Below are 17,438 nucleotides of genomic sequence, written 5' to 3' on the forward strand. Positions count from 1 at the left end.
CTGGCACTTTGGGCACAGCAATTAACAATTCTCATACAGGGGCACACATTCACACTGATACACTATATATGGGGGTAGGTTATTCCAACAGAGCTCAATCTCACATGGTACATACACACACAGTAAAAATAAAACTTAAAATAAATTCATCCTAATAAAAGTTAAAACAAATTTAGTTTGCAGATTTTGATGTTTTGAGACAGGGTCTAACTTTATAGTTCAGTCTGGCCCGGATCATGATGGTCCTTGTGTTTCAGCCTTACCAATGCTGGGTTTACAAACAGTTACTATAGCCAGGCAGTGGTGACATATGCCTTTAATCCCAGCATTCAAGAGGCAGAAGCAGATGGCCTGGTCTACAGAGAGGAAGTCCAGGACAGCCAGAGCTACACAAAGAAACCCTGTCTCCAAAAACCCAAAGAAAAAAGAAACAAACAAACAAAAATAAATAAACATATCCTAGAGCTGGGTATGGTGTGGTGATTCACACCTCTAAGGAGCCTCTTAGGAGGCTGACACAGACATGAACCATCTCACTGACCCCTCTTTACTCATTTTTTGGGGACTAGCCTGGTAGAAGCTAAGGATCCAAGGCTGGTCTTGAAATCATGGCAACCCTCCTGCCTCAGTCTTCCAAGTATTGGGTTTTTAGGTGTGCATCATCATGCCCAGCTAAATGGTGATAAACTTATGTTTGGCTTTTAGAGGTTGAAGTAATAAAGTGAAAAACAGAGTTCTGGAGATATAGAAATAAAGTAAAATAAGAGAGCCATATTCCAGCTCTTGTAAGCAGCAAGCAGTGTGGAAACAAAGTTTTACAGTAACAAGCAGCAGCTTCAGACACTGAGAAGTTGCTTTCCAGGGATACCCAAGGGCATGTTGTAAAAACAAAGTTCTGGTGGTCAGAATGTTAAGACAGAATGACCAGGCCATTTTGACTAAGCTAAGTAAGGCCAAAACAAAAATAACTGGTGGTCACAATGTAAGGTACACAAAAACAAGATTAGCAATTCTTGGAAGAAACCCCCAGCCCCTCCCTGTGATGAATTTCAAAAAAGACCATAAACTGTCACCCTGACTTTGGTGCCAACAATCCCCCTACCACCTAGTTACTCAGCCCCTTCCCAGGGACTTTTCAAGGCCAGGTGTAGAGCTGGATAGGGAAGTTGGCTGACTCAGCCAACCAAGAACAGCCCCTGAGCAAGCCAACCAATGCCAGATGAAATCCTTTGTCCTGTGTTCCACCAACCAGAGTAAGCCAGCTAGCCTTGTTGCAGAAATCTGCCCTCTGTAAAATATAAAAGATGTGTGCTTTCTGTGTTTGAGGTTGACGTTGACAACCCCCTCGCCCGCCTTGAGGGTGCGCAACCCCCCGTACGTGGATCAATAAACCTCATGTTACTGCAAAGATCTATTGTCAGTCTGTGTTCTCTGGGTTGAGCCAAGTTTACAACAAGGTAAGGCTTCACTCTGTAGCTCTGGCTGGTCAGGAACTTCCTTTGAAACCCAGCTGGCCTCAAATTTGCAATCCTCTTGCCCCAACTTCCTGAATGCTGGGTTCATGTGAGCCACCAGGCTAGGCTGCTATGTTCCTTTGTCTTAGTAAGTATACTTAGTAGCATGTGCTATGATGAAAGTACCTTGCAGTTTAGTTATATGGATACTTTCAGGCATGCTAGCCAAGCACTCTACCAACTACCAAATGCCTTGCCTGAGACAGGTTATTTTTGAGCCAAACAGGAATGATCATAGCCCCAAAACAATGACTCAAGTGGCCCCTGTAACGGCTATTCCTGGTTGTCAATTTGACTATATCTTGAATGAACTACAGTTCAGAATTGGAGGGCTCACCAGTGGTCCAGATCTTGAGGCTGGAAGACACAAGTTTCTGACCTGGATCTTGGCATGGAGATCTTGAGGCAAGTAGCTATGAAAAGCTTGGGCCCAGGCAAGGTAGTACACCCCTTTAATCCCAGGAGACCAAGGCAAGGAGATCTCTGAGTTCAAGGTCAGCCTGGGAGGAAACAAGTCCCAGATCCAGGCATGGTGGTGCATGCCCTTGCTGGAAAACCTACATAACATTGGAAGGAGGAGGATTCCCTTTTCTTCACTGCTTGTATTTACTTGCCAGCACATCCGTTGGAATCTACTTCTACAGAAGACCAGCTGAAACAACTAGCCTCATGGGACTGAGCAACTACTAGATTCTTGGACTTCCCATCCATAGCTTCTTATTGTTGAATTAGTTGGATTACAGACTGTAGTTAAGCCATTGCGACAAATCCCCTTAATATATAGAGACATTCCATCAGTTATTTGACTCTAGAGAACCCTGACTAATACAGTCCTTAGTAACATGCTTCAATGTGAAAATAGTTTGAAGAAGTTTATAGTTACAGAACAAAAACAGCCACAAATCAAGGCACTTTTCCATACACTGGTGGGAATAGCAGGTCAAGTGAAGCAAGGCTTCAGATGCTATTTGAAGCATTCTTAGCTGCTGGGTTGTTGAAAACCAATTATCTACCAAGTTAATGCATTCCAAACGTATGACTACCTCATAGTCACAGGATGCCAGGTCAGATACAGAGCTGGGATAAATGGCTAGTAAGGGGACTAGAGATAGTCCCAAAGATTGTTTCTAAATCTGTAACATTCCAACTCAACCAACCTCTAAAATTCTTTTAACAGGGGTATGACTGTTCCTGGGAACTTCAGTTTACATAGTTGTTGGAGGCAAGGTCTCACTGAGTTGATCAGGCTGACCTTGAACTTGCTATTTCTCTTGCCTCAGTCTTCGGAGTGGTTGTTATAAGGCCTATGCCACCAGACCTGTCTGTATTTGTTTTTTGCTAGTGTAGACATAGGTGTAGCCCGCGCAGTCGTCTCTCCAGGAAGAAGGCACGCGGACACTAGGATCCTTCTGCAGCAAAGTTTATTGCCCTCTTCCAGAAGGAAAAAGGGGCGAGCCAATAATCGGCACTGCTTATATACACCACAGCGCGGCGTGTCCGCCCATGATTGGCTGTTTGCTCATCACCCCATGTGACACCCCGGGATGGGCCGTGACTAGGCGTCTTTCACTCTACGCACATGCGCAAACAGTTGTTTACCAGGAGTTGACAGCGGAAGTAGGCGCCATCTTGCCATGGCGAATGCCTCTCCAGCTGTACCGCTCTCCACACATAGGCAACTTTATTATAAAGTGGGTACTCTCAGGTGGGTTTTGTTGTTTTTGAAAAGTTTTACTGTGTTATCCCAGGCTGGCCATGAAATTCTGGTCCTCATGCCTAAGTTTGCAGAGTACTCAGGGTACAAGTGAATTCTAGCACGCCTAGCTTTCAACACTTTTTAAAACTTATTTTTTTAATTTTTAATTGTGTGTGTGTGTGTGTGTGTGTGTGTGTGTGTGTGTGTGTGTACAAACTGGTGAGTGCAGATGCCACAGAGGCCAGCGGCATGGGATCCCTCGGAGCTGGAATCATAGGGTCTGTGAGTCCCTTCCCCTTCTCGCATGGTACTCAGGACAACACAGGAGCAGTCTGTGCTCCTAACTGCTGAGCCATCTTCTCTGCCCCTGAACATGTCTGTATGGGAGGGTCCAGTGATTTACATCTGGAGGCTAAGGTGCTTCTAGACTTTATAGAGAATTCTAGGCTAGCTGAGTTACATAGTAAGACCCTTCTCCTAATGTAAATAAATGAGCAAGGTCACTGTCACTAATTTATCAGTTAATTTTTTTTTTCTTAAAAGTATTTTTAGGTGCTGGAGAGATGGCTCAGAAGTTGAGCACTGACTGCTCTTCTAAAGGTCCTGAGTTCAATTCCCAGCAACCATATGGTGGCTCACAACTGATGTCCTCTTCTGGTGTGTCTGAAGGCAGCTACAGTGTACTCAAATACATAAAATAAATTAAAAAATAAAACAATAAAACTTTTTTAAAAGTATTTTTAGAACATGTATTTGTATCTTTTTTATTAAAAGTTATTAAATTTCAAATGTTCAAAATCAGGTATTCTAGACTTAAAAACTTGTATCACCCAGGACATTTTCTCTTCAATTATCAGAAGGATGTATTTTCATAGTGTGTGTTGATAATTAGGAGAATCAACGGTTCTGGTTCGGTCAGGGCCAGTATTTAGGCCATTGTTTTGATAAAAGCCAGTTGCTCTAAGGTGCTCTGAAAACTCTTGCTCCTGTGGCAGGTACTTACAGGGAAAGAAGAAGGGCCTGGGTGAGAAGGCCCCGTACTGGCTGGCATTGGTCTTGTACATAATCATCTGGGGTTTGGACAGTGAGGTGGTTGTGTGCAATGTCTTGGGGTCCAACATACAGGAAAACACAGGGTTGCCAGGGTTCACGCATGGAGCTGGTGGTTCAGGTCTCATTTCTGCATCTGAAGTCAAAGAAGTTTTCTTATCCTAAAAGGCACAAAACCCACTCTGAGTTACACAGGCATGTATATGACTTATCCCCTTAACTTTTCTTGGATTTCTTTTCTTTTCTGCTTTTCTTTTCTTTTCTTTTCTTTTCTTTTCTTTTCAAGTAAGGGTCTATGTAGCCTTGGCTGGCCTGGAGCTCACCATGTAGATCAGGCTGTTCCAAAACTCACAAAGATCTGCCTGCCTCTCTAGTGCTGGGATTAAAGTCTATAGCCACCATACCTGGACCTTTCTCTTATTCTTTGAGAGAAAGTCTCAGGTGGCCTAGGCTAGCCTAGACCTCCATATGTAGCTGCAGATGACCCTGAGCTGCTGATCACCTTGCCCTCAACCTTCTAAGCAATTAGCATCATCGCATGGGCTGTCACATCTACGTATGTTTTACTTAATCTTTTAAATCCTTTGGCCACTGCTACTTAAAAAAATCACCAGTATTCCAGGCTGTGCTCTTACATCATCTATGGAGGCCTTTGTCCTACTGCTTGCTTACTTCAAAATATGTGCTGCTGTCTTCCTCTTACATCTCTCTCCCTGTCTCTTAGTGTCTGTGCTGCAACCTAGACTGAATGTTTCCTAATAACTCTGGCCTTGACTTATACTTAACTCCTGAAACTCTGTGTTAGTATTCTTTCTCACCCAAGAGGTCTCTGGAAAGAACTCACACTGTTTTATCTGGTAGAGTGTTGCGGGCTCCCACTGTTGCTGACACACTCAAGTCTTTTCCTGGTTCTTTGAAATAAGAGTCTCATTCTGTAGCCAAGACTGGCTTTGAACTTAAGGCACCACTCCTGCTTCAGCCTCCTGAGTGCTGGCACTGCAGCACTGCAGCAGACTTGTGCCAGCATGCTTGGCTATGAGATTCCGTGTACTAGCTCCAGAACACTTGTGAAACCCTACACAGTTAAAAATGAGGCTGTGCCACAGTGTAGTTTACTGGTGTGAACTGATGTTCTCTAAAGAAGTACTGGGGTGACAGGGTTAGCCTCCATTCCTGGCTGCTTTTCCTATTTCATTGGTAACTACAAGGCAGAGTTGGCTCTGGTATGGCACACATCTGTCAACATTGAGGAGTCACCAAGATGAACTCGCTAAGTCTGAAGCCAGCCTAGTCTACACAGAGGGTTCTGAATCAGCCAGGGCTCCAGGGTTACATCACAGGACTCTGCTTCAAAGACAGAAACAAGGCACCAAGTGTCTGGTGGCACTTGGGCGGTACCATGAAACTAAGGTCATTCTTGGCTATACAGGGAGTGAACTACATGAAACATAGTTTCAAAACAAAAAATATACTGCATATGGAGTTCTATGGTACAGCCTATACATTCAATCCACTGATCAGGAAAATAAAACAAAATGCTAAAACAAACTACAGGAGCTAGCTACCCTAGAAGGCCAAGGTCCCTGGCTTTGTGTCTGTCAGAGAAACAGAGACCCTTGGAGCAGATGATTTAATCATGCAGTCGTTCACTGTGAGAGTCTACAGCTCTCTTCCCTATCTAAGTCTTTCATGCTTTCCCATTCCCTAGTGTGCTCCAAGGCAGTAACCCCTCCTGGCAACCTTCAAAGGATGCCAACTCAAGGGGGAGTGGCCAGATCTGATTGTGCTAAAAAAGAAGTGATCTACAGACGTTTGCTAGATCCCTAGCAAGGTATGGTGGCACCAAAGGCACCCTGTCAGAGGTAGAGGGGTTGCTAAGAGTTCCAGGCCAAGCAGCCCTTGAATTTAAAGCTTTTTAAGTTGCTCTCTTCTCTATAATTCTCTCTCCCTTTCCTTTCTAGGTAAGAAGCTCAGGAGAGAAGCATATGTACATTTAGTTATTTGCAAAAGGCAAGTCTTTCCTTAGCAGGCAAGTTCCTCCTCTGGCCTCCAGGGTTCACTGTGGACTACCTACTTTCACCTCCCATCCCTGACAGCAAATTTCCTGGAGAAATCAGAACCCTTGGGACCTGCAGTCCTAGGACGTAGACCTAGGCTGCCATGCCCTGCTAGGCAGGTTCTGGTTAACATAGCTGAATTGTTTCTCAATCCCAGGATTCGTTTAGTATCTAAGTAAAATTCAATCTCTGAATGTTAAGTTAAAAATCTGCAAACTTACAGGCTGAAGATGTGGCTTAGTTGGTAGAATGCTTGCCTAACATACAAAAAGGCCCTGAAGTCTATTTCCAGCACCACACGAACTGGCAATGATGGCTCATACGAGTAATCACACAGAGGACCAGAGGGTCATCTCAGGGAGACAGGCCATCTCATGGGATACAGGAGGACCTGTCTTAAAAAAAAAAAAATAAAATAAAAATCTAGAAGTTAGAATACTAGAAAAGTGTGGTATAAGGTAGGAACTTCCATCTAGATGTAACCCACTTAAAAATAGCTAAAAATGGGCTGGCGAGATGGCTCAGCGGGTAAGAGCACTGACTGCTCTTCTGAAGGTCCTGAGTTCAAATCCCAGCGACCACATGGTGGCTCACAACCACCGGTAATGAGATCTGACGCCCTCTTCTGGTGCGTCTGAAGACAGCTACAGTGTATTATGCCCCGAGAGAGTGGGGCCTGTGGGAGCAGGACAGGCAGAGGTCCTGAGTTCAACAGCAGCCACACACATTATGGCTCACGGCCATCTGTACAGCTTCAGTGTACTCATACACATAAAATAAATAAAAAAAAATAGCTAAAAACATCAACAAAACCCAAAACACAGATTTTGGGCTACCTTAAGGGACAGGTGAATAGAAATACTAAAATACTGATGAATGGATTTCTCTTCTTTTTTCTTTAAGATTTACTTGTTTTATGTATATGGATGCTCTATCTGCATATTAACCTGCATACCAGAAGATGACACCAGCACAGATGGTTGTGAACCACCATATGGTTGCTGGGAATCAAACTCAGAACCTCTGGGAAGCACATAGTGCTCTTAACAGATGAGCCACCTCTCCAACCTATTGAAACAGATTTTAATAATTACTTGGCCCTAAACTCCTGGCAATCCTCCTGCCTTCACAGTGCTGGGATTCTAGGTCTGGGCCGCCATGTCTAACCATACCATGGGCTTGGGTTGGCTATTACTATCTCCTTCAGTTACCAAGGTCTCCAGTTTTCATCACCCTTGGTATTACTGGCCCTAGAACTAACTCACCTTCAGCTCTAGATTTAATCATTTTTAAAAAGTCACTTAAATAATCCAAGTCACAGGCTGAGGCTATCTCCTTATACCTTTTAGATCTCTATAACAATTGAAGGTGTTTATAAGTAGTCAAAGTAAGTACCACTTTACCCCACTCACAGTAAAACCAGCTTTGTTATTTAAACTTTAGCCTGTTCAAGTTCTAAGAGCAGAGTGTGGTGGCCTAGGCCTGTAAACCTAATGCTTGGGAAGTACAGGCAAGAGGCTCTGGAGTTCAATGCCAGAGAATCTGAAGTCGGCCTGAGTTACTCTGAGAAGCTTGGTCTCAAAAAACCACCACCCCAAACTCCTCTCTCACCCAAACAAAAACAAAGAGAGGTTAGAGATCTACCTTTCCTAGTAGGTGCGAGGCTTGAGGTTCAATCCCTACTTACAGCAACACAAATATCACATTTAACTGTGAACTAGCTTTTGCCCAACATCAGGTTGTTGAATGGCTTCCTTTACTGTTTACTCACTAGCCAGGTAGGAGACAGAGGAAAGATGACTTTCCTCTGGTGTGAGTGCACTGTGTTCTCCCTCTCCCACCCTTTTACACAAGGCATACTATAAATGACATAAACATGAAGGTTTTAGAGCTGGGTGGGAGGTGTAGCTCAGTAGAACAGCGGTTACCTGTCCCACACAAGTCCTTGAGTTCGATCCCCACGACTGCAAACAGATATGCAAACAAAAAACCATCCTGGACAAAACATTTGTAGTAAGGTGCCTACTTTACACCTTCAGAGTAATTACTCTGTGGATTGTGCATTTACATTATAAATATAAAAGCTTGGTGACTGACTAGTTTAGTGAGTTCCCACTAAACTAGATGTGCAGGTGATGCCTCAAACACTATTATGAGTTCGACTTTCAAAAGCATCTAGCTTTCAGCCCAAACCCACCAAATCGCAGTCTGTCTCTCTCTCCATCTTAATCTCTTCGGCAAAAGCAACTCTTTTCTGCTAGCGAGAAGTCTGGCAAAGGCGTAGGGCCCAGTCTTCTTACAGAATCGACTGAGAGCAGCAGCAACGATGAAGCCAGGACGATCGGAGCGCGTAAACCGCAATTTCTTGGCAGGGAGAGGGTGGGTGGAAACCCTCAGTCTTCCCGTGTGGCAGCCCGTCTCCGTGGCAACCGGCTGAAGGCGTGGGGGCCCGGATGTTGTGAAGATCCTCGGTCGCTCCGCCCAGCTTCCGGTAGCCTCAGGGTTGCGGGCTGTACGAGTCTTCGGGAGTCGTAGTTCTTTCTTCTCTCCGCGAACTGGCGGGAGACGCAGGAGGAACTTCAAGTCCCAGCATGCCATGCTGCGCCGCGCCTGCCACCGCTTCCCCGCTGCGGACGCCCGCGAGCAGGTTGTTGTTTTTATGAGGCGTTACTGGCGTCTGGAGCGCGGACGCCGCCACGGTGACAGCTGGCGCGGTCGGGCGGAAGAGGCGCTGTCTTCGGGTAGGACCCTGGGGCGCAAGTCGGGCTGATGGGCGGCGGCGGGCTGCAACTCGTGCCTTCCGGCGCAGCGCCGGGAGGCTTTCTCCTAGTGGATGCCTTGGTCCTCCGGCGACCTCGGGCGGAGGGCGCGACCTGGCAGGTGTTAGGTGCGGGCTCGCGGGTTGCAGCCCCGCGAGCTTGGAGCTGGGCGCCCCGGGATTCGGGTGCGGCTGCATCCTTATGCTGAGATGCCCCGTGCGTCACTCTGAGCCCGCCCTGAGGTCCCAGGTGTCAGGAATAGAAAAGTGCCAGTGTGCACCCCAGAAGTCTACTCCTACTCAGCCCCGAAGCCGTTCCGCCCCGCTCCCCCTTTCCCCCCCTTCTCCGCTTGTTCTTCACCCTTTCCCTCCGGGTCCTCCCCAGCGTTTGTCAGGCTGGCGGGCTTGTCCTAAGTAGCAGCTGCGCGTGTGGCGTTTATGTTTACCTTTCATTTGTCCCAACTCTGCCAGGGGCAGCGCCGGAGTTCTAGACCTCAACCAGCTGGGGTGTTTTCCTGGGGGGTGAACCATCATGCACTGCCCTCTCCCACTTTTGCTTTATTAGATGTATGGGGCTGATTGTACCTAGAATGGGCAACCAGTTTATTACTCTCAGGAGTGTTGTGGGACCTTTCCAGCAAGGTCACATAATGTTTGAAATGTCAGCACTAACTATCCAGTTTTAAAGTTCCAATATTTTTTCTTTCGCCTTTTTTTTGGGGGTGGGGGGAGTGGGTGGATTTTGGGTTTTTTGTTTGTTTGTTTTTTGTTTTGTTTGTTTGCTTGTTTTTGTTTTTTGAGGTAGGGTTTCTCTGTGTATTCCCAGCTATCTTAAAACTCTCTCTGTAGTCCAAGCTGACCTCCAACTCAGAAATCCATTTGTCTTTGCCTTCTGAGTGCACCAACTAATTTGAAGATCCCAATCTTAATAGGCCTTAGATTTCTCAGGGCATGTTTATCATGTAGAGCTGGTGTGAATAGTTTGCAATCCTGAGAAGCTCAAGTCATGGGGGAACTGAGAAGGTTGTGAGGGCGAGTTAATGCTTTTGGCTTTTTTTTTTTTTTTGCTGTGTAGCTCTGGCCTAATATATCACAGGCTAGACCTGGGAGTTCTCTTGCCTTAGCCTCCTAGGCACTGTGATCACAGTTGGGTACTACCGAGCCTGCTGTAAATGCTGTTTTAACCCCGTTACACTAAAGTTGAAATTCTAGTTGAAGGTGGTACCTCAGATATTTAGAAACTGAAGCAGAGGAATGTCAAGTTTGCGACCACTTGAGCAATATAGTGGAGACCATATTTCTGTATTAAAAAGGTCTGAGAATGTAGTTCTTTGGTGCAGTACTAGCTTAATGTATGTGAGGCCCTGAGTTCAATCCCCAGGATGATCAAAACAACTCTTAGAAACAGTTTTGTACTGTAAACCAAAGGATAGACAATTATATTTCCATTGGAGTCTTAAGTTTAAGGGTTTTTAGGATATTTAGTGATGGAAGTGATTGTCTAGGATGTGAAACTAAACTGACCTCTTTATGCTTTACTGTGTTTTCTGGGGGTGCCACCACTTTAAAAAAAAAAAAGATGTGTTTTTGTATGTTGTGCCTGCAAGTATGTAAAGGCAGCATGTGTGTGCAGTGCCTGTGGAGGCCAGAAGAGTCAGGAACTGTACTCCTAGTATTTGCTCTTAACCACTGAGCTGTTTCTTCAGCCCTGAAGTCTTTAAAGACAGTGTCTCATATAGCCCAGGCCAGCTACCAGTTGGCTATGTAGCCTTGAATTCTAGATACTCTTGCCTCCATTATCTCTAGATTCTTTAAGTAAGTATAACTTTCAAAAGTAAATGGGCTGGCAAGATGTCTCTGTGGGTAAGGAGACTTCGCCGAGTAAGTCTGCCATCTGAAGTTCGTCTCTGGAACCTCAGGGTGGAGAGAACTGACTCCCACAAGTTGTTCACTGCCCTCCAAATGCAGATGCACAGAGATGGGGGTTGAGGGCTGGGTGTTGGGCTTAAAAACTAAAAGTAAATAAACAAGCTGGTGTAATGGCCCAGGTCTATTACATAGCTTAGGAGGTATAGGCAGAACAATTGGAAATTTAAGGCCAGTCTGGGCTACACAACAAGATCCAGTTTCAAAAAAAGGACAAAAGCAGTACACAGTCCAATCAGGGTAGCTGGGCAGGTGGTGCACACCTGTAATCCCGTCACTAAGGAGGCAGGCCTTACCTCAAAAAACCAAATCAGGAAGTAGGAAAAAAAAAAAACCACATACAAAAGAAACCAAAGCACAATCCTCGTTATACTGAATTCACAAACTGAAAATGAATTTAAATGGAAATTATTTTAAGGAGAAGGGAGAGACAAGTTAGTTATCTGGAAAGAATAAAAACCATCTTACAGTAATTCTTAGCATGTGTGTATCTTTTGATCTGTTGTTAACTAAAAAAAAAAATCAAACATAAAAGACACAACTTAGACTGGACGATCTTGGTTATTTTAATAAATCCACATGCAAAAAAATTTTTTTGGAGGGGCAGGAGACAGTGTTACTGTACCCTTGGCTGGTCTCTGATTCACTGGTGGGTCACCATGTTCAGCTGAAAACAACTTGTTTATTTGTTAGCATTTCCAAGTAGAAGTTAGCTTGGGGTGGTAAGAGTTTGTCTACAATCCTTATACGTGAGAAGTAGGAAGAAGGGTCAGGAGTTCAAGGTCATCCTGGGCTAACAGACCCTGTTTGAAGATGATTAAGTAGTAGACTTTATATGTCTGATAATTTGAGCTATATTTAATTTTTTTTGTTAGGTTCAGTGTGAACAGATAAAGTTACACAATTCATTAGTCTACATTTTTGTTTGCTTCTGTCCTTCACAGTAGTGAATGTGTTTTGTCATTATTGATCTTAAGAGAAGTAACCCTCATTAGTTTTGCCTTGGTTATATTTTTATTTTGTATGTAAACAGAGGAAGGGATAATTTGTGGGAATCTCAGACTCACCGTGTGATTGGGTTCTGGAGGTCAAATTCTGGCCACCCAGCTTGGTGGCTGTAAGCAAGTGCCTCCACCTTTAAGTTATACTTCTGGTCCTTTTTTTGTTTGTTTTGTTTCATTTTGTTTTTGTTTTTTTGAGACACGGTTTCTTTGTGAAACACCCCTGGCTAGGACTGGACTGGTAGACCAGGCTGGCCTCCAATCTGCCTCTGCCTTTTGAGCTCTGGGATTCTTTGTTTTGTTTTCATTTTTAAGTCTGGGTCTTACTCTGCCCAAGGCCTGGAGCTTGCTGCAAGTTTTCTATAGCCTTCTGAGTACAGTTGTGAGCCAGCATGAGCCGGCCTTTATTGCTTTTTAGATGGTAGTATTTAAAGTTTGTTTTTGTTTTTTTAGGTTGTCTTGGTTGGGAGCTTTTCTCCACATGCCAATTTCTTTTCAATATTTTCTGTCTTTTACTTGTGTTCTCTGTTTCTTGTGTGGGTTTGTTAGCTGCCATGTGGGTGCTGGGAATCAAACCCAGGTCTTCTGGAAGAACAGCAGTGTTTTTAACCCCTGAGCCGTCTCTCCAGTCTCTCTTGTGTTGGTTTAATGTGATTAGGCTCTGGATCCATCCACAGGATATAAAAAGAATTTGTACTAGATTAATATGTCTGAGCTGCCAAATTCCACAGTGTTGCTACTGTAGGTGAAATTGTATTTTTAACTAGCTTAAGTATTTTTAAGTTATTTGAATGTTAACTGTAAAAATCCACCCTGTTGTTGTTTGGAAAATGTCAAGAATGTGGCCTTCAGGGTCATAACTGCCCCTTCTCTAGGTCTTTATTCTTAGTAACCATCAGATTTGGCAGGTAAATAGGTTGGTTTCGGTGCTTACTATTTGCCTTGCTTCATTAAACAGGACCAAACCATCTTTCAGTTTGAGTTCAGAGATAGAATTTAGTCCTGTAAGGATTGCATGTAATATATTTAGGGCTTTTTTTTTTTTTGGTTTTGTTTTATTTGGGCATTTAGAAGGGTATTTAATGTGTGAAAAGCCATTGAAGAGTCAGTAGGGTTTTCTGTGGAAGCTTTAGGAAGTCAGTAACATGAGTTGCAGGTTTTTCTCTTTTCTTATATGAGAACAAAGTCTGATTTTTCTTAGTGTCGCTGACCTATTCAACTCGAGTATATATAGCCGATGAGCTCCAGAGAACTTGGAAAGGAAAACAGTGTTCAGTGATGAACAAGTATCGAGGTACCCAGGCTTTCCGTTGGTAAGCTGGAAGTAGCAGCTATGCACCTTCAAGGTGGGTTTTGAAGAGGGACTCAGGCCTTTGTAAGTGACACATGAAACCCAGTACCCATCATGTTGGCAATGCCATGCATATTTTTTTGGAGCATAATTTTGAAGAAGAAATATCCAGGGTTTTATTTTCCTTCTAGGTAGAGCTGGGTAGTGTGTTCTAGTTTGAAGACCAATTGGTTCTCTTCCTCACTGTGACTTAGCTCTTCTGATTAAAAGACCTGGAGTGTAAGGTGGTGCCTCTGTGGTTGGGCCTTTCATGTTTGTCTCAGTCTCACAGTTAGATGTGTTGAGGGCCTTAGTTGATTTCATAGGAAGTGGCTTCTTTTTAATGTTGCCCTCAAGAACAGCAAGACTATATTGAGTCTGCAATCCTCCTGGCAGGCAGATGTGAGAGCCCTGGGTGGGGTGGAAAGACGCCTACTCCTGGGAAAGTCAGGTATTGCCATTAGCATCTAACTCTGAGGTTGATCTGCAGTTAGGTTAATTAATACAGAGCATTAATGTAAAGCAGTGTTTTAGAAGTTTCTAAGTTCATTTGGAAGGCTTTACCAAAGTGATACAGGTATGTGAAAGTGAAGAAAACAGATGTGTAAAATGTACTGTGGTGGGTATCCACTCTTGAAGTTAGTGGACAACACAGGAAGATCCACATCATCTCCTAGTGCTACAAGATGACAGTACAGACCCTTCTCCCTTGTAACCAGATAGAAACACTAATAAATGGGAACTAGAAAAAAACATATAGATCTTTTATTAGCTTTTCTTTGTTATCATAGATCATAACTAAGAAAATAAGAGTAAATTATCTTTTGTGAGAACATTTAAAAGAACTAAAAAATACAATTGTGTGTGTGTGTGTGTGTGTGTGTGTGTGTGTGTGTGTGTGTGGAGAGAGAGAGAGAGAGAGAGAGAGAGAGAGAGAGAGAGAGAGAGAAAGAACACACTATTATAAAGATTGGAAACCAGATAGAACCAGATAGATTTGTGAAGTGATGAAGCCACCCTGGACTCTGTGTCCCAGAAAGGGCAGTGTGCAGCCTGCCCATCTTGGGTATTAGTTAACTAAAATAAGGGTGTGTGTGTGTGTGTACTTTTTTTTTACTCTATAGGTTCCTGTTTCTGGGTATATACAGGTGAGTTCCCTACCTATGGACATGGGAGATGTTTGATCCCTTAGAAGCTAGTACATAAGCAGTTTTTGTAAGCCATCTAATATGGGTGCTGGGTAATTTGGGTCCTTTGGAAGAACAGTACTGAGCTATCTCTTTAGCCTCATTTATTAACTCTTTTAGGCTTTTTGAAAATTGAACAGTAACAGCGCTGGCCAGCCAGGATATTTCATAAGACCGCAGAGAGCTGGTGAAAGGAGCTCTCCCTGCTCTAAGTGACTTCCCCTCCCTCAGCATTTGAATCATTGTTTTCTCACTTTTGAAAAAGATGTGGCTAAGGCTGCTTACTTCAGATATCAGAGCAAAAGTGGGTTTTGCTTCCTACTTTGCAGTGTCACATCACAGAAGGGAACTTACAGATTAACGGTGTGTTGCCACATTTCTCTTGCAGAAATGATGTTCTGGGTGAAAAGGTACATTTAGTGTCTATAGCAGTACTACATGGGTGGACTATATTTATTCTTTTAAAAATATTGTAATTGATTTTGTTTTTATTTTTATTTACTTATTTTTTTTTTCCGAGACAGGGTTTCTCTGTATAGCCCTGGCTGTCCTGGAACTCACTCTGTAGACCAGGCTGTCCTCGAATTCAGAAATCCACCTGCCTCTGCCTCCCAAGTGCTGGGATTAAAGGCATGCATCACCACTGCCCAGCTGTTATTTTTATTTTTTAATTTTATTTTTTAAAGAATTATTTTGTTTTACATTTATATAAATATATATTATGTTTTACATACACACACATATAATATATATATATATGTATGTATATATATATAAAATGTACACTGTGGCTGTCTTCAGACACCAGAGGAGGGCATCAGATCCCTTTACAGATGGTTGTGAGCCACCATGTGGTTGCTAGGACTGGAACTCAGGACCTCTGGAAGAGCAGTCAGTGCTCTTAACTGCTGAGCCACTTCTCTAGCCCCGTTTTTTTGTTTGTTTGTTTGTTTGTTTGTTTGTTTTTGTTTTTAAAGGCTTCATTTAATGTATCTCAAGTTAGCATCCAGCCTCACTACATAGACTAGGTTGGCCTTGAACTTCAGACCCTCCTCTCCTTTACTAAGACCTGTGTGCTACTACACTCAGAATTTTTTTTTTGTATTAAAGACAGGGTTTTAACTCTGTAGCCAGGTCGGCCTGGAGCTCGTGGGCAGTCTTACTACCTCTGCTCTGCTGAATACTGGGATTATAGTGTGCTGAGTGCCTGGCTTACATTATTTTTAGTGACAGTGTTTTCCTACCTCATTTTAACTAGGAAAGCCTGCTTTTTACAGAGATGAGCCTTTGTACTCACTGATAGGATTACTGTGACCAAAGAAAGAGGACCTTATATCCTATACTATGTGGACTCAACTCACTAAAAATCCAGTGGTTAACACTTTAAGGCAACATGTTTCTTTAACTTTTCTGGTAGAAAATGTTCCTTGGATTTGCGTCTTTTACTGTGCTTAAAACTGGTTTTGTTGGGGGCGGTTGGCACACACCTAGGCAGAAGCAGACACATCTCTGTGAGCAGCCCATGATTCCTGAACAGGACAGTCTGAGTCAGGAAGATAGTTCAAGGCCTGCCTGGACTACAGAGTAATTTCCAGTCAAGCCTGAGTAAGTTAATGAGACCCTCCTGTATCAAAGGAAAAACCACTGGAACTGTAGCCTGGTCTACAGAGGGAGTTCCTGGACAGCCAGGGCTACACAGAGAAACCCTGTCTCAAAGAAACCAAACAAAAACAAACAAAAAACACTGTTGTCAGTGTGTGACTTGCTATGCTGGTCCCAAAAACTAGGTAGTTTACCTGCCTGCTGGAGTTAAAGGCAAACACCACCACAGGCCTTTGTGTTGTTTAAGTGTCTTACTTGCTGTGAAGAGAAAACCCTGACCAACACAATAGAAGAGATTGAGGGCTGGAGAGATGGCTTAGTGGTTAGCAGAACCGGTTGCCCTTCCAGAGGACCCAAGTTTAATTCCCAGTACCCACAAGGCACCTCCCAACTATTTGTAACTCCAGTTCCAGGGAATCTGACCATGAGCATCATATTATGATGGGGAGCATGACATTAAGCAGGCCAGCACAGTGCTGGAGCAGTAGCTGAGAGTATGCCATCTTTCCAGGATCCCCCACCCCATTTTGTTACATCCTAGGCTAGACTAGGACAACATGTAACCCTAGGTTGGAACTATTGATCTCTTGTCTCAGACTCCAAGTAATTAGGATTATAGGTCTGAGATATTTTTTTAATAGAACAGTCTGTTGTAAGGCCAGACATGGTGGCTCATGCCTATAGTCCCTGAATGCGAGAGTCTGAGTCAAGAAGGTAGAAAGTTCAAGGCCTGCCTTGGCTATAGAATCATTTCCAGGCCAGCCTGGGTAAGGTAGTGAGACCCTCCCTATATCAAAATAAAACCATTGGGGCTGTAGTTCAGTGGTGAAGTGCTTACCTAGTGTGAGGAAACCTCAGATTAACTCCCTAGCACTGAAAAATAGTCCCACAGAGTATGTCTCTCCATTTTCTCTCTTTTTTTAAAAGATTTATTTATTTTATTTATTTTTATGTGTATGAGTACACTGTGGCTGTACAGATGGCCGTGGGCTCCTGCCCAGCTTGCTCCTGCCCAGCTTGCTCCGGCCTAGCTCCATCCGTCCCAGCTCAATCTGGTCTTGCTTGCTCCAGAGTAATACTCTGTAGCTGTCTTCAGACATACCGGAAGAGGCCATCAGATCTCGTTATGGGTCATTGTGAGCCACCATGTGGTTGCTGGGATCCAAACTCAGGGCCTTCAGAAGAGTAGTCAGTGCTCTTACCTGCTAAGCCATCTCACCAGCCCTCCATTTTCTTTAATTTAATTTCTTCCTTCCTTCCTCCCTCCCTCCCTCTTTCTTTCTTTCTTTCTTTCTTTCTTTCTTTCTTTCTTTCTTT

The 17,438-nt window shown here is 43.7% G+C and overlaps 2 protein-coding genes and 1 long non-coding RNA gene across 7 annotated transcripts in view; 1 reads left to right on the top strand and 2 right to left on the bottom strand.

The window, feature by feature from the left end:
- Nucleotides 1-3,945: 3,945 nt before the first annotated feature.
- On the bottom strand, nt 3,946-9,030 carry CUNH15orf65 (chromosome unknown C15orf65 homolog). Of its 4 annotated transcripts, XM_031343050.1 has the most exons (3): nt 8,515-8,928; nt 6,539-6,712; nt 3,946-4,421 (listed from the first exon to the last, which is right to left on the bottom strand). In XM_031343050.1, exon 3 carries the CDS (start codon nt 4,386-4,388, stop codon nt 4,080-4,082), a length of 309 nt encoding a protein of 102 aa, XP_031198910.1. In that variant the 5' UTR covers nt 4,389-4,421; nt 6,539-6,712; nt 8,515-8,928; the 3' UTR covers nt 3,946-4,079. The 4 variants fall into 4 exon arrangements, with proteins under 4 accessions (XP_031198910.1, XP_031198909.1, XP_031198907.1 ...); XM_031343049.1 differs by lacking the exon at nt 6,539-6,712; XM_031343047.1 differs by lacking the exon at nt 3,946-4,421 and having other exon boundaries at nt 6,540-6,708; nt 8,515-9,030.
- Nucleotides 8,815-17,438, top strand: part of Ccpg1 (cell cycle progression 1) — a 32,403-nt gene continuing 23,779 nt past the window's right edge. For both annotated transcript variants that reach the window (XM_031343043.1, XM_031343040.1), the window contains exon 1: nt 8,815-9,058. The gene's annotated coding sequence lies outside the window, so the exon portion shown is untranslated. The remainder of the gene's footprint in view (nt 9,059-17,438) is intronic.
- The window catches only part of LOC116071932, a 2,793-nt gene continuing 2,376 nt past the window's right edge, over nt 17,022-17,438 (bottom strand). The window contains exon 3 of the long non-coding RNA XR_004111241.1: nt 17,022-17,296. This is a non-coding gene — a long non-coding RNA (uncharacterized LOC116071932). The remainder of the gene's footprint in view (nt 17,297-17,438) is intronic.

This window comes from Mastomys coucha, unplaced genomic scaffold (assembly GCF_008632895.1).
Source record: "Mastomys coucha isolate ucsf_1 unplaced genomic scaffold, UCSF_Mcou_1 pScaffold23, whole genome shotgun sequence".
Lineage (NCBI taxonomy): Eukaryota > Metazoa > Chordata > Mammalia > Rodentia > Muridae > Mastomys > Mastomys coucha.

What these genes read in the sequence shown, in the direction of transcription:
- CUNH15orf65 (XM_031343047.1), bottom strand. Translation starts at nt 8,915, where the DNA reads ATGGCATGCTGGGACTTGAAGTTCCTCCTGCGTCTCCCGCCAGTTCGC.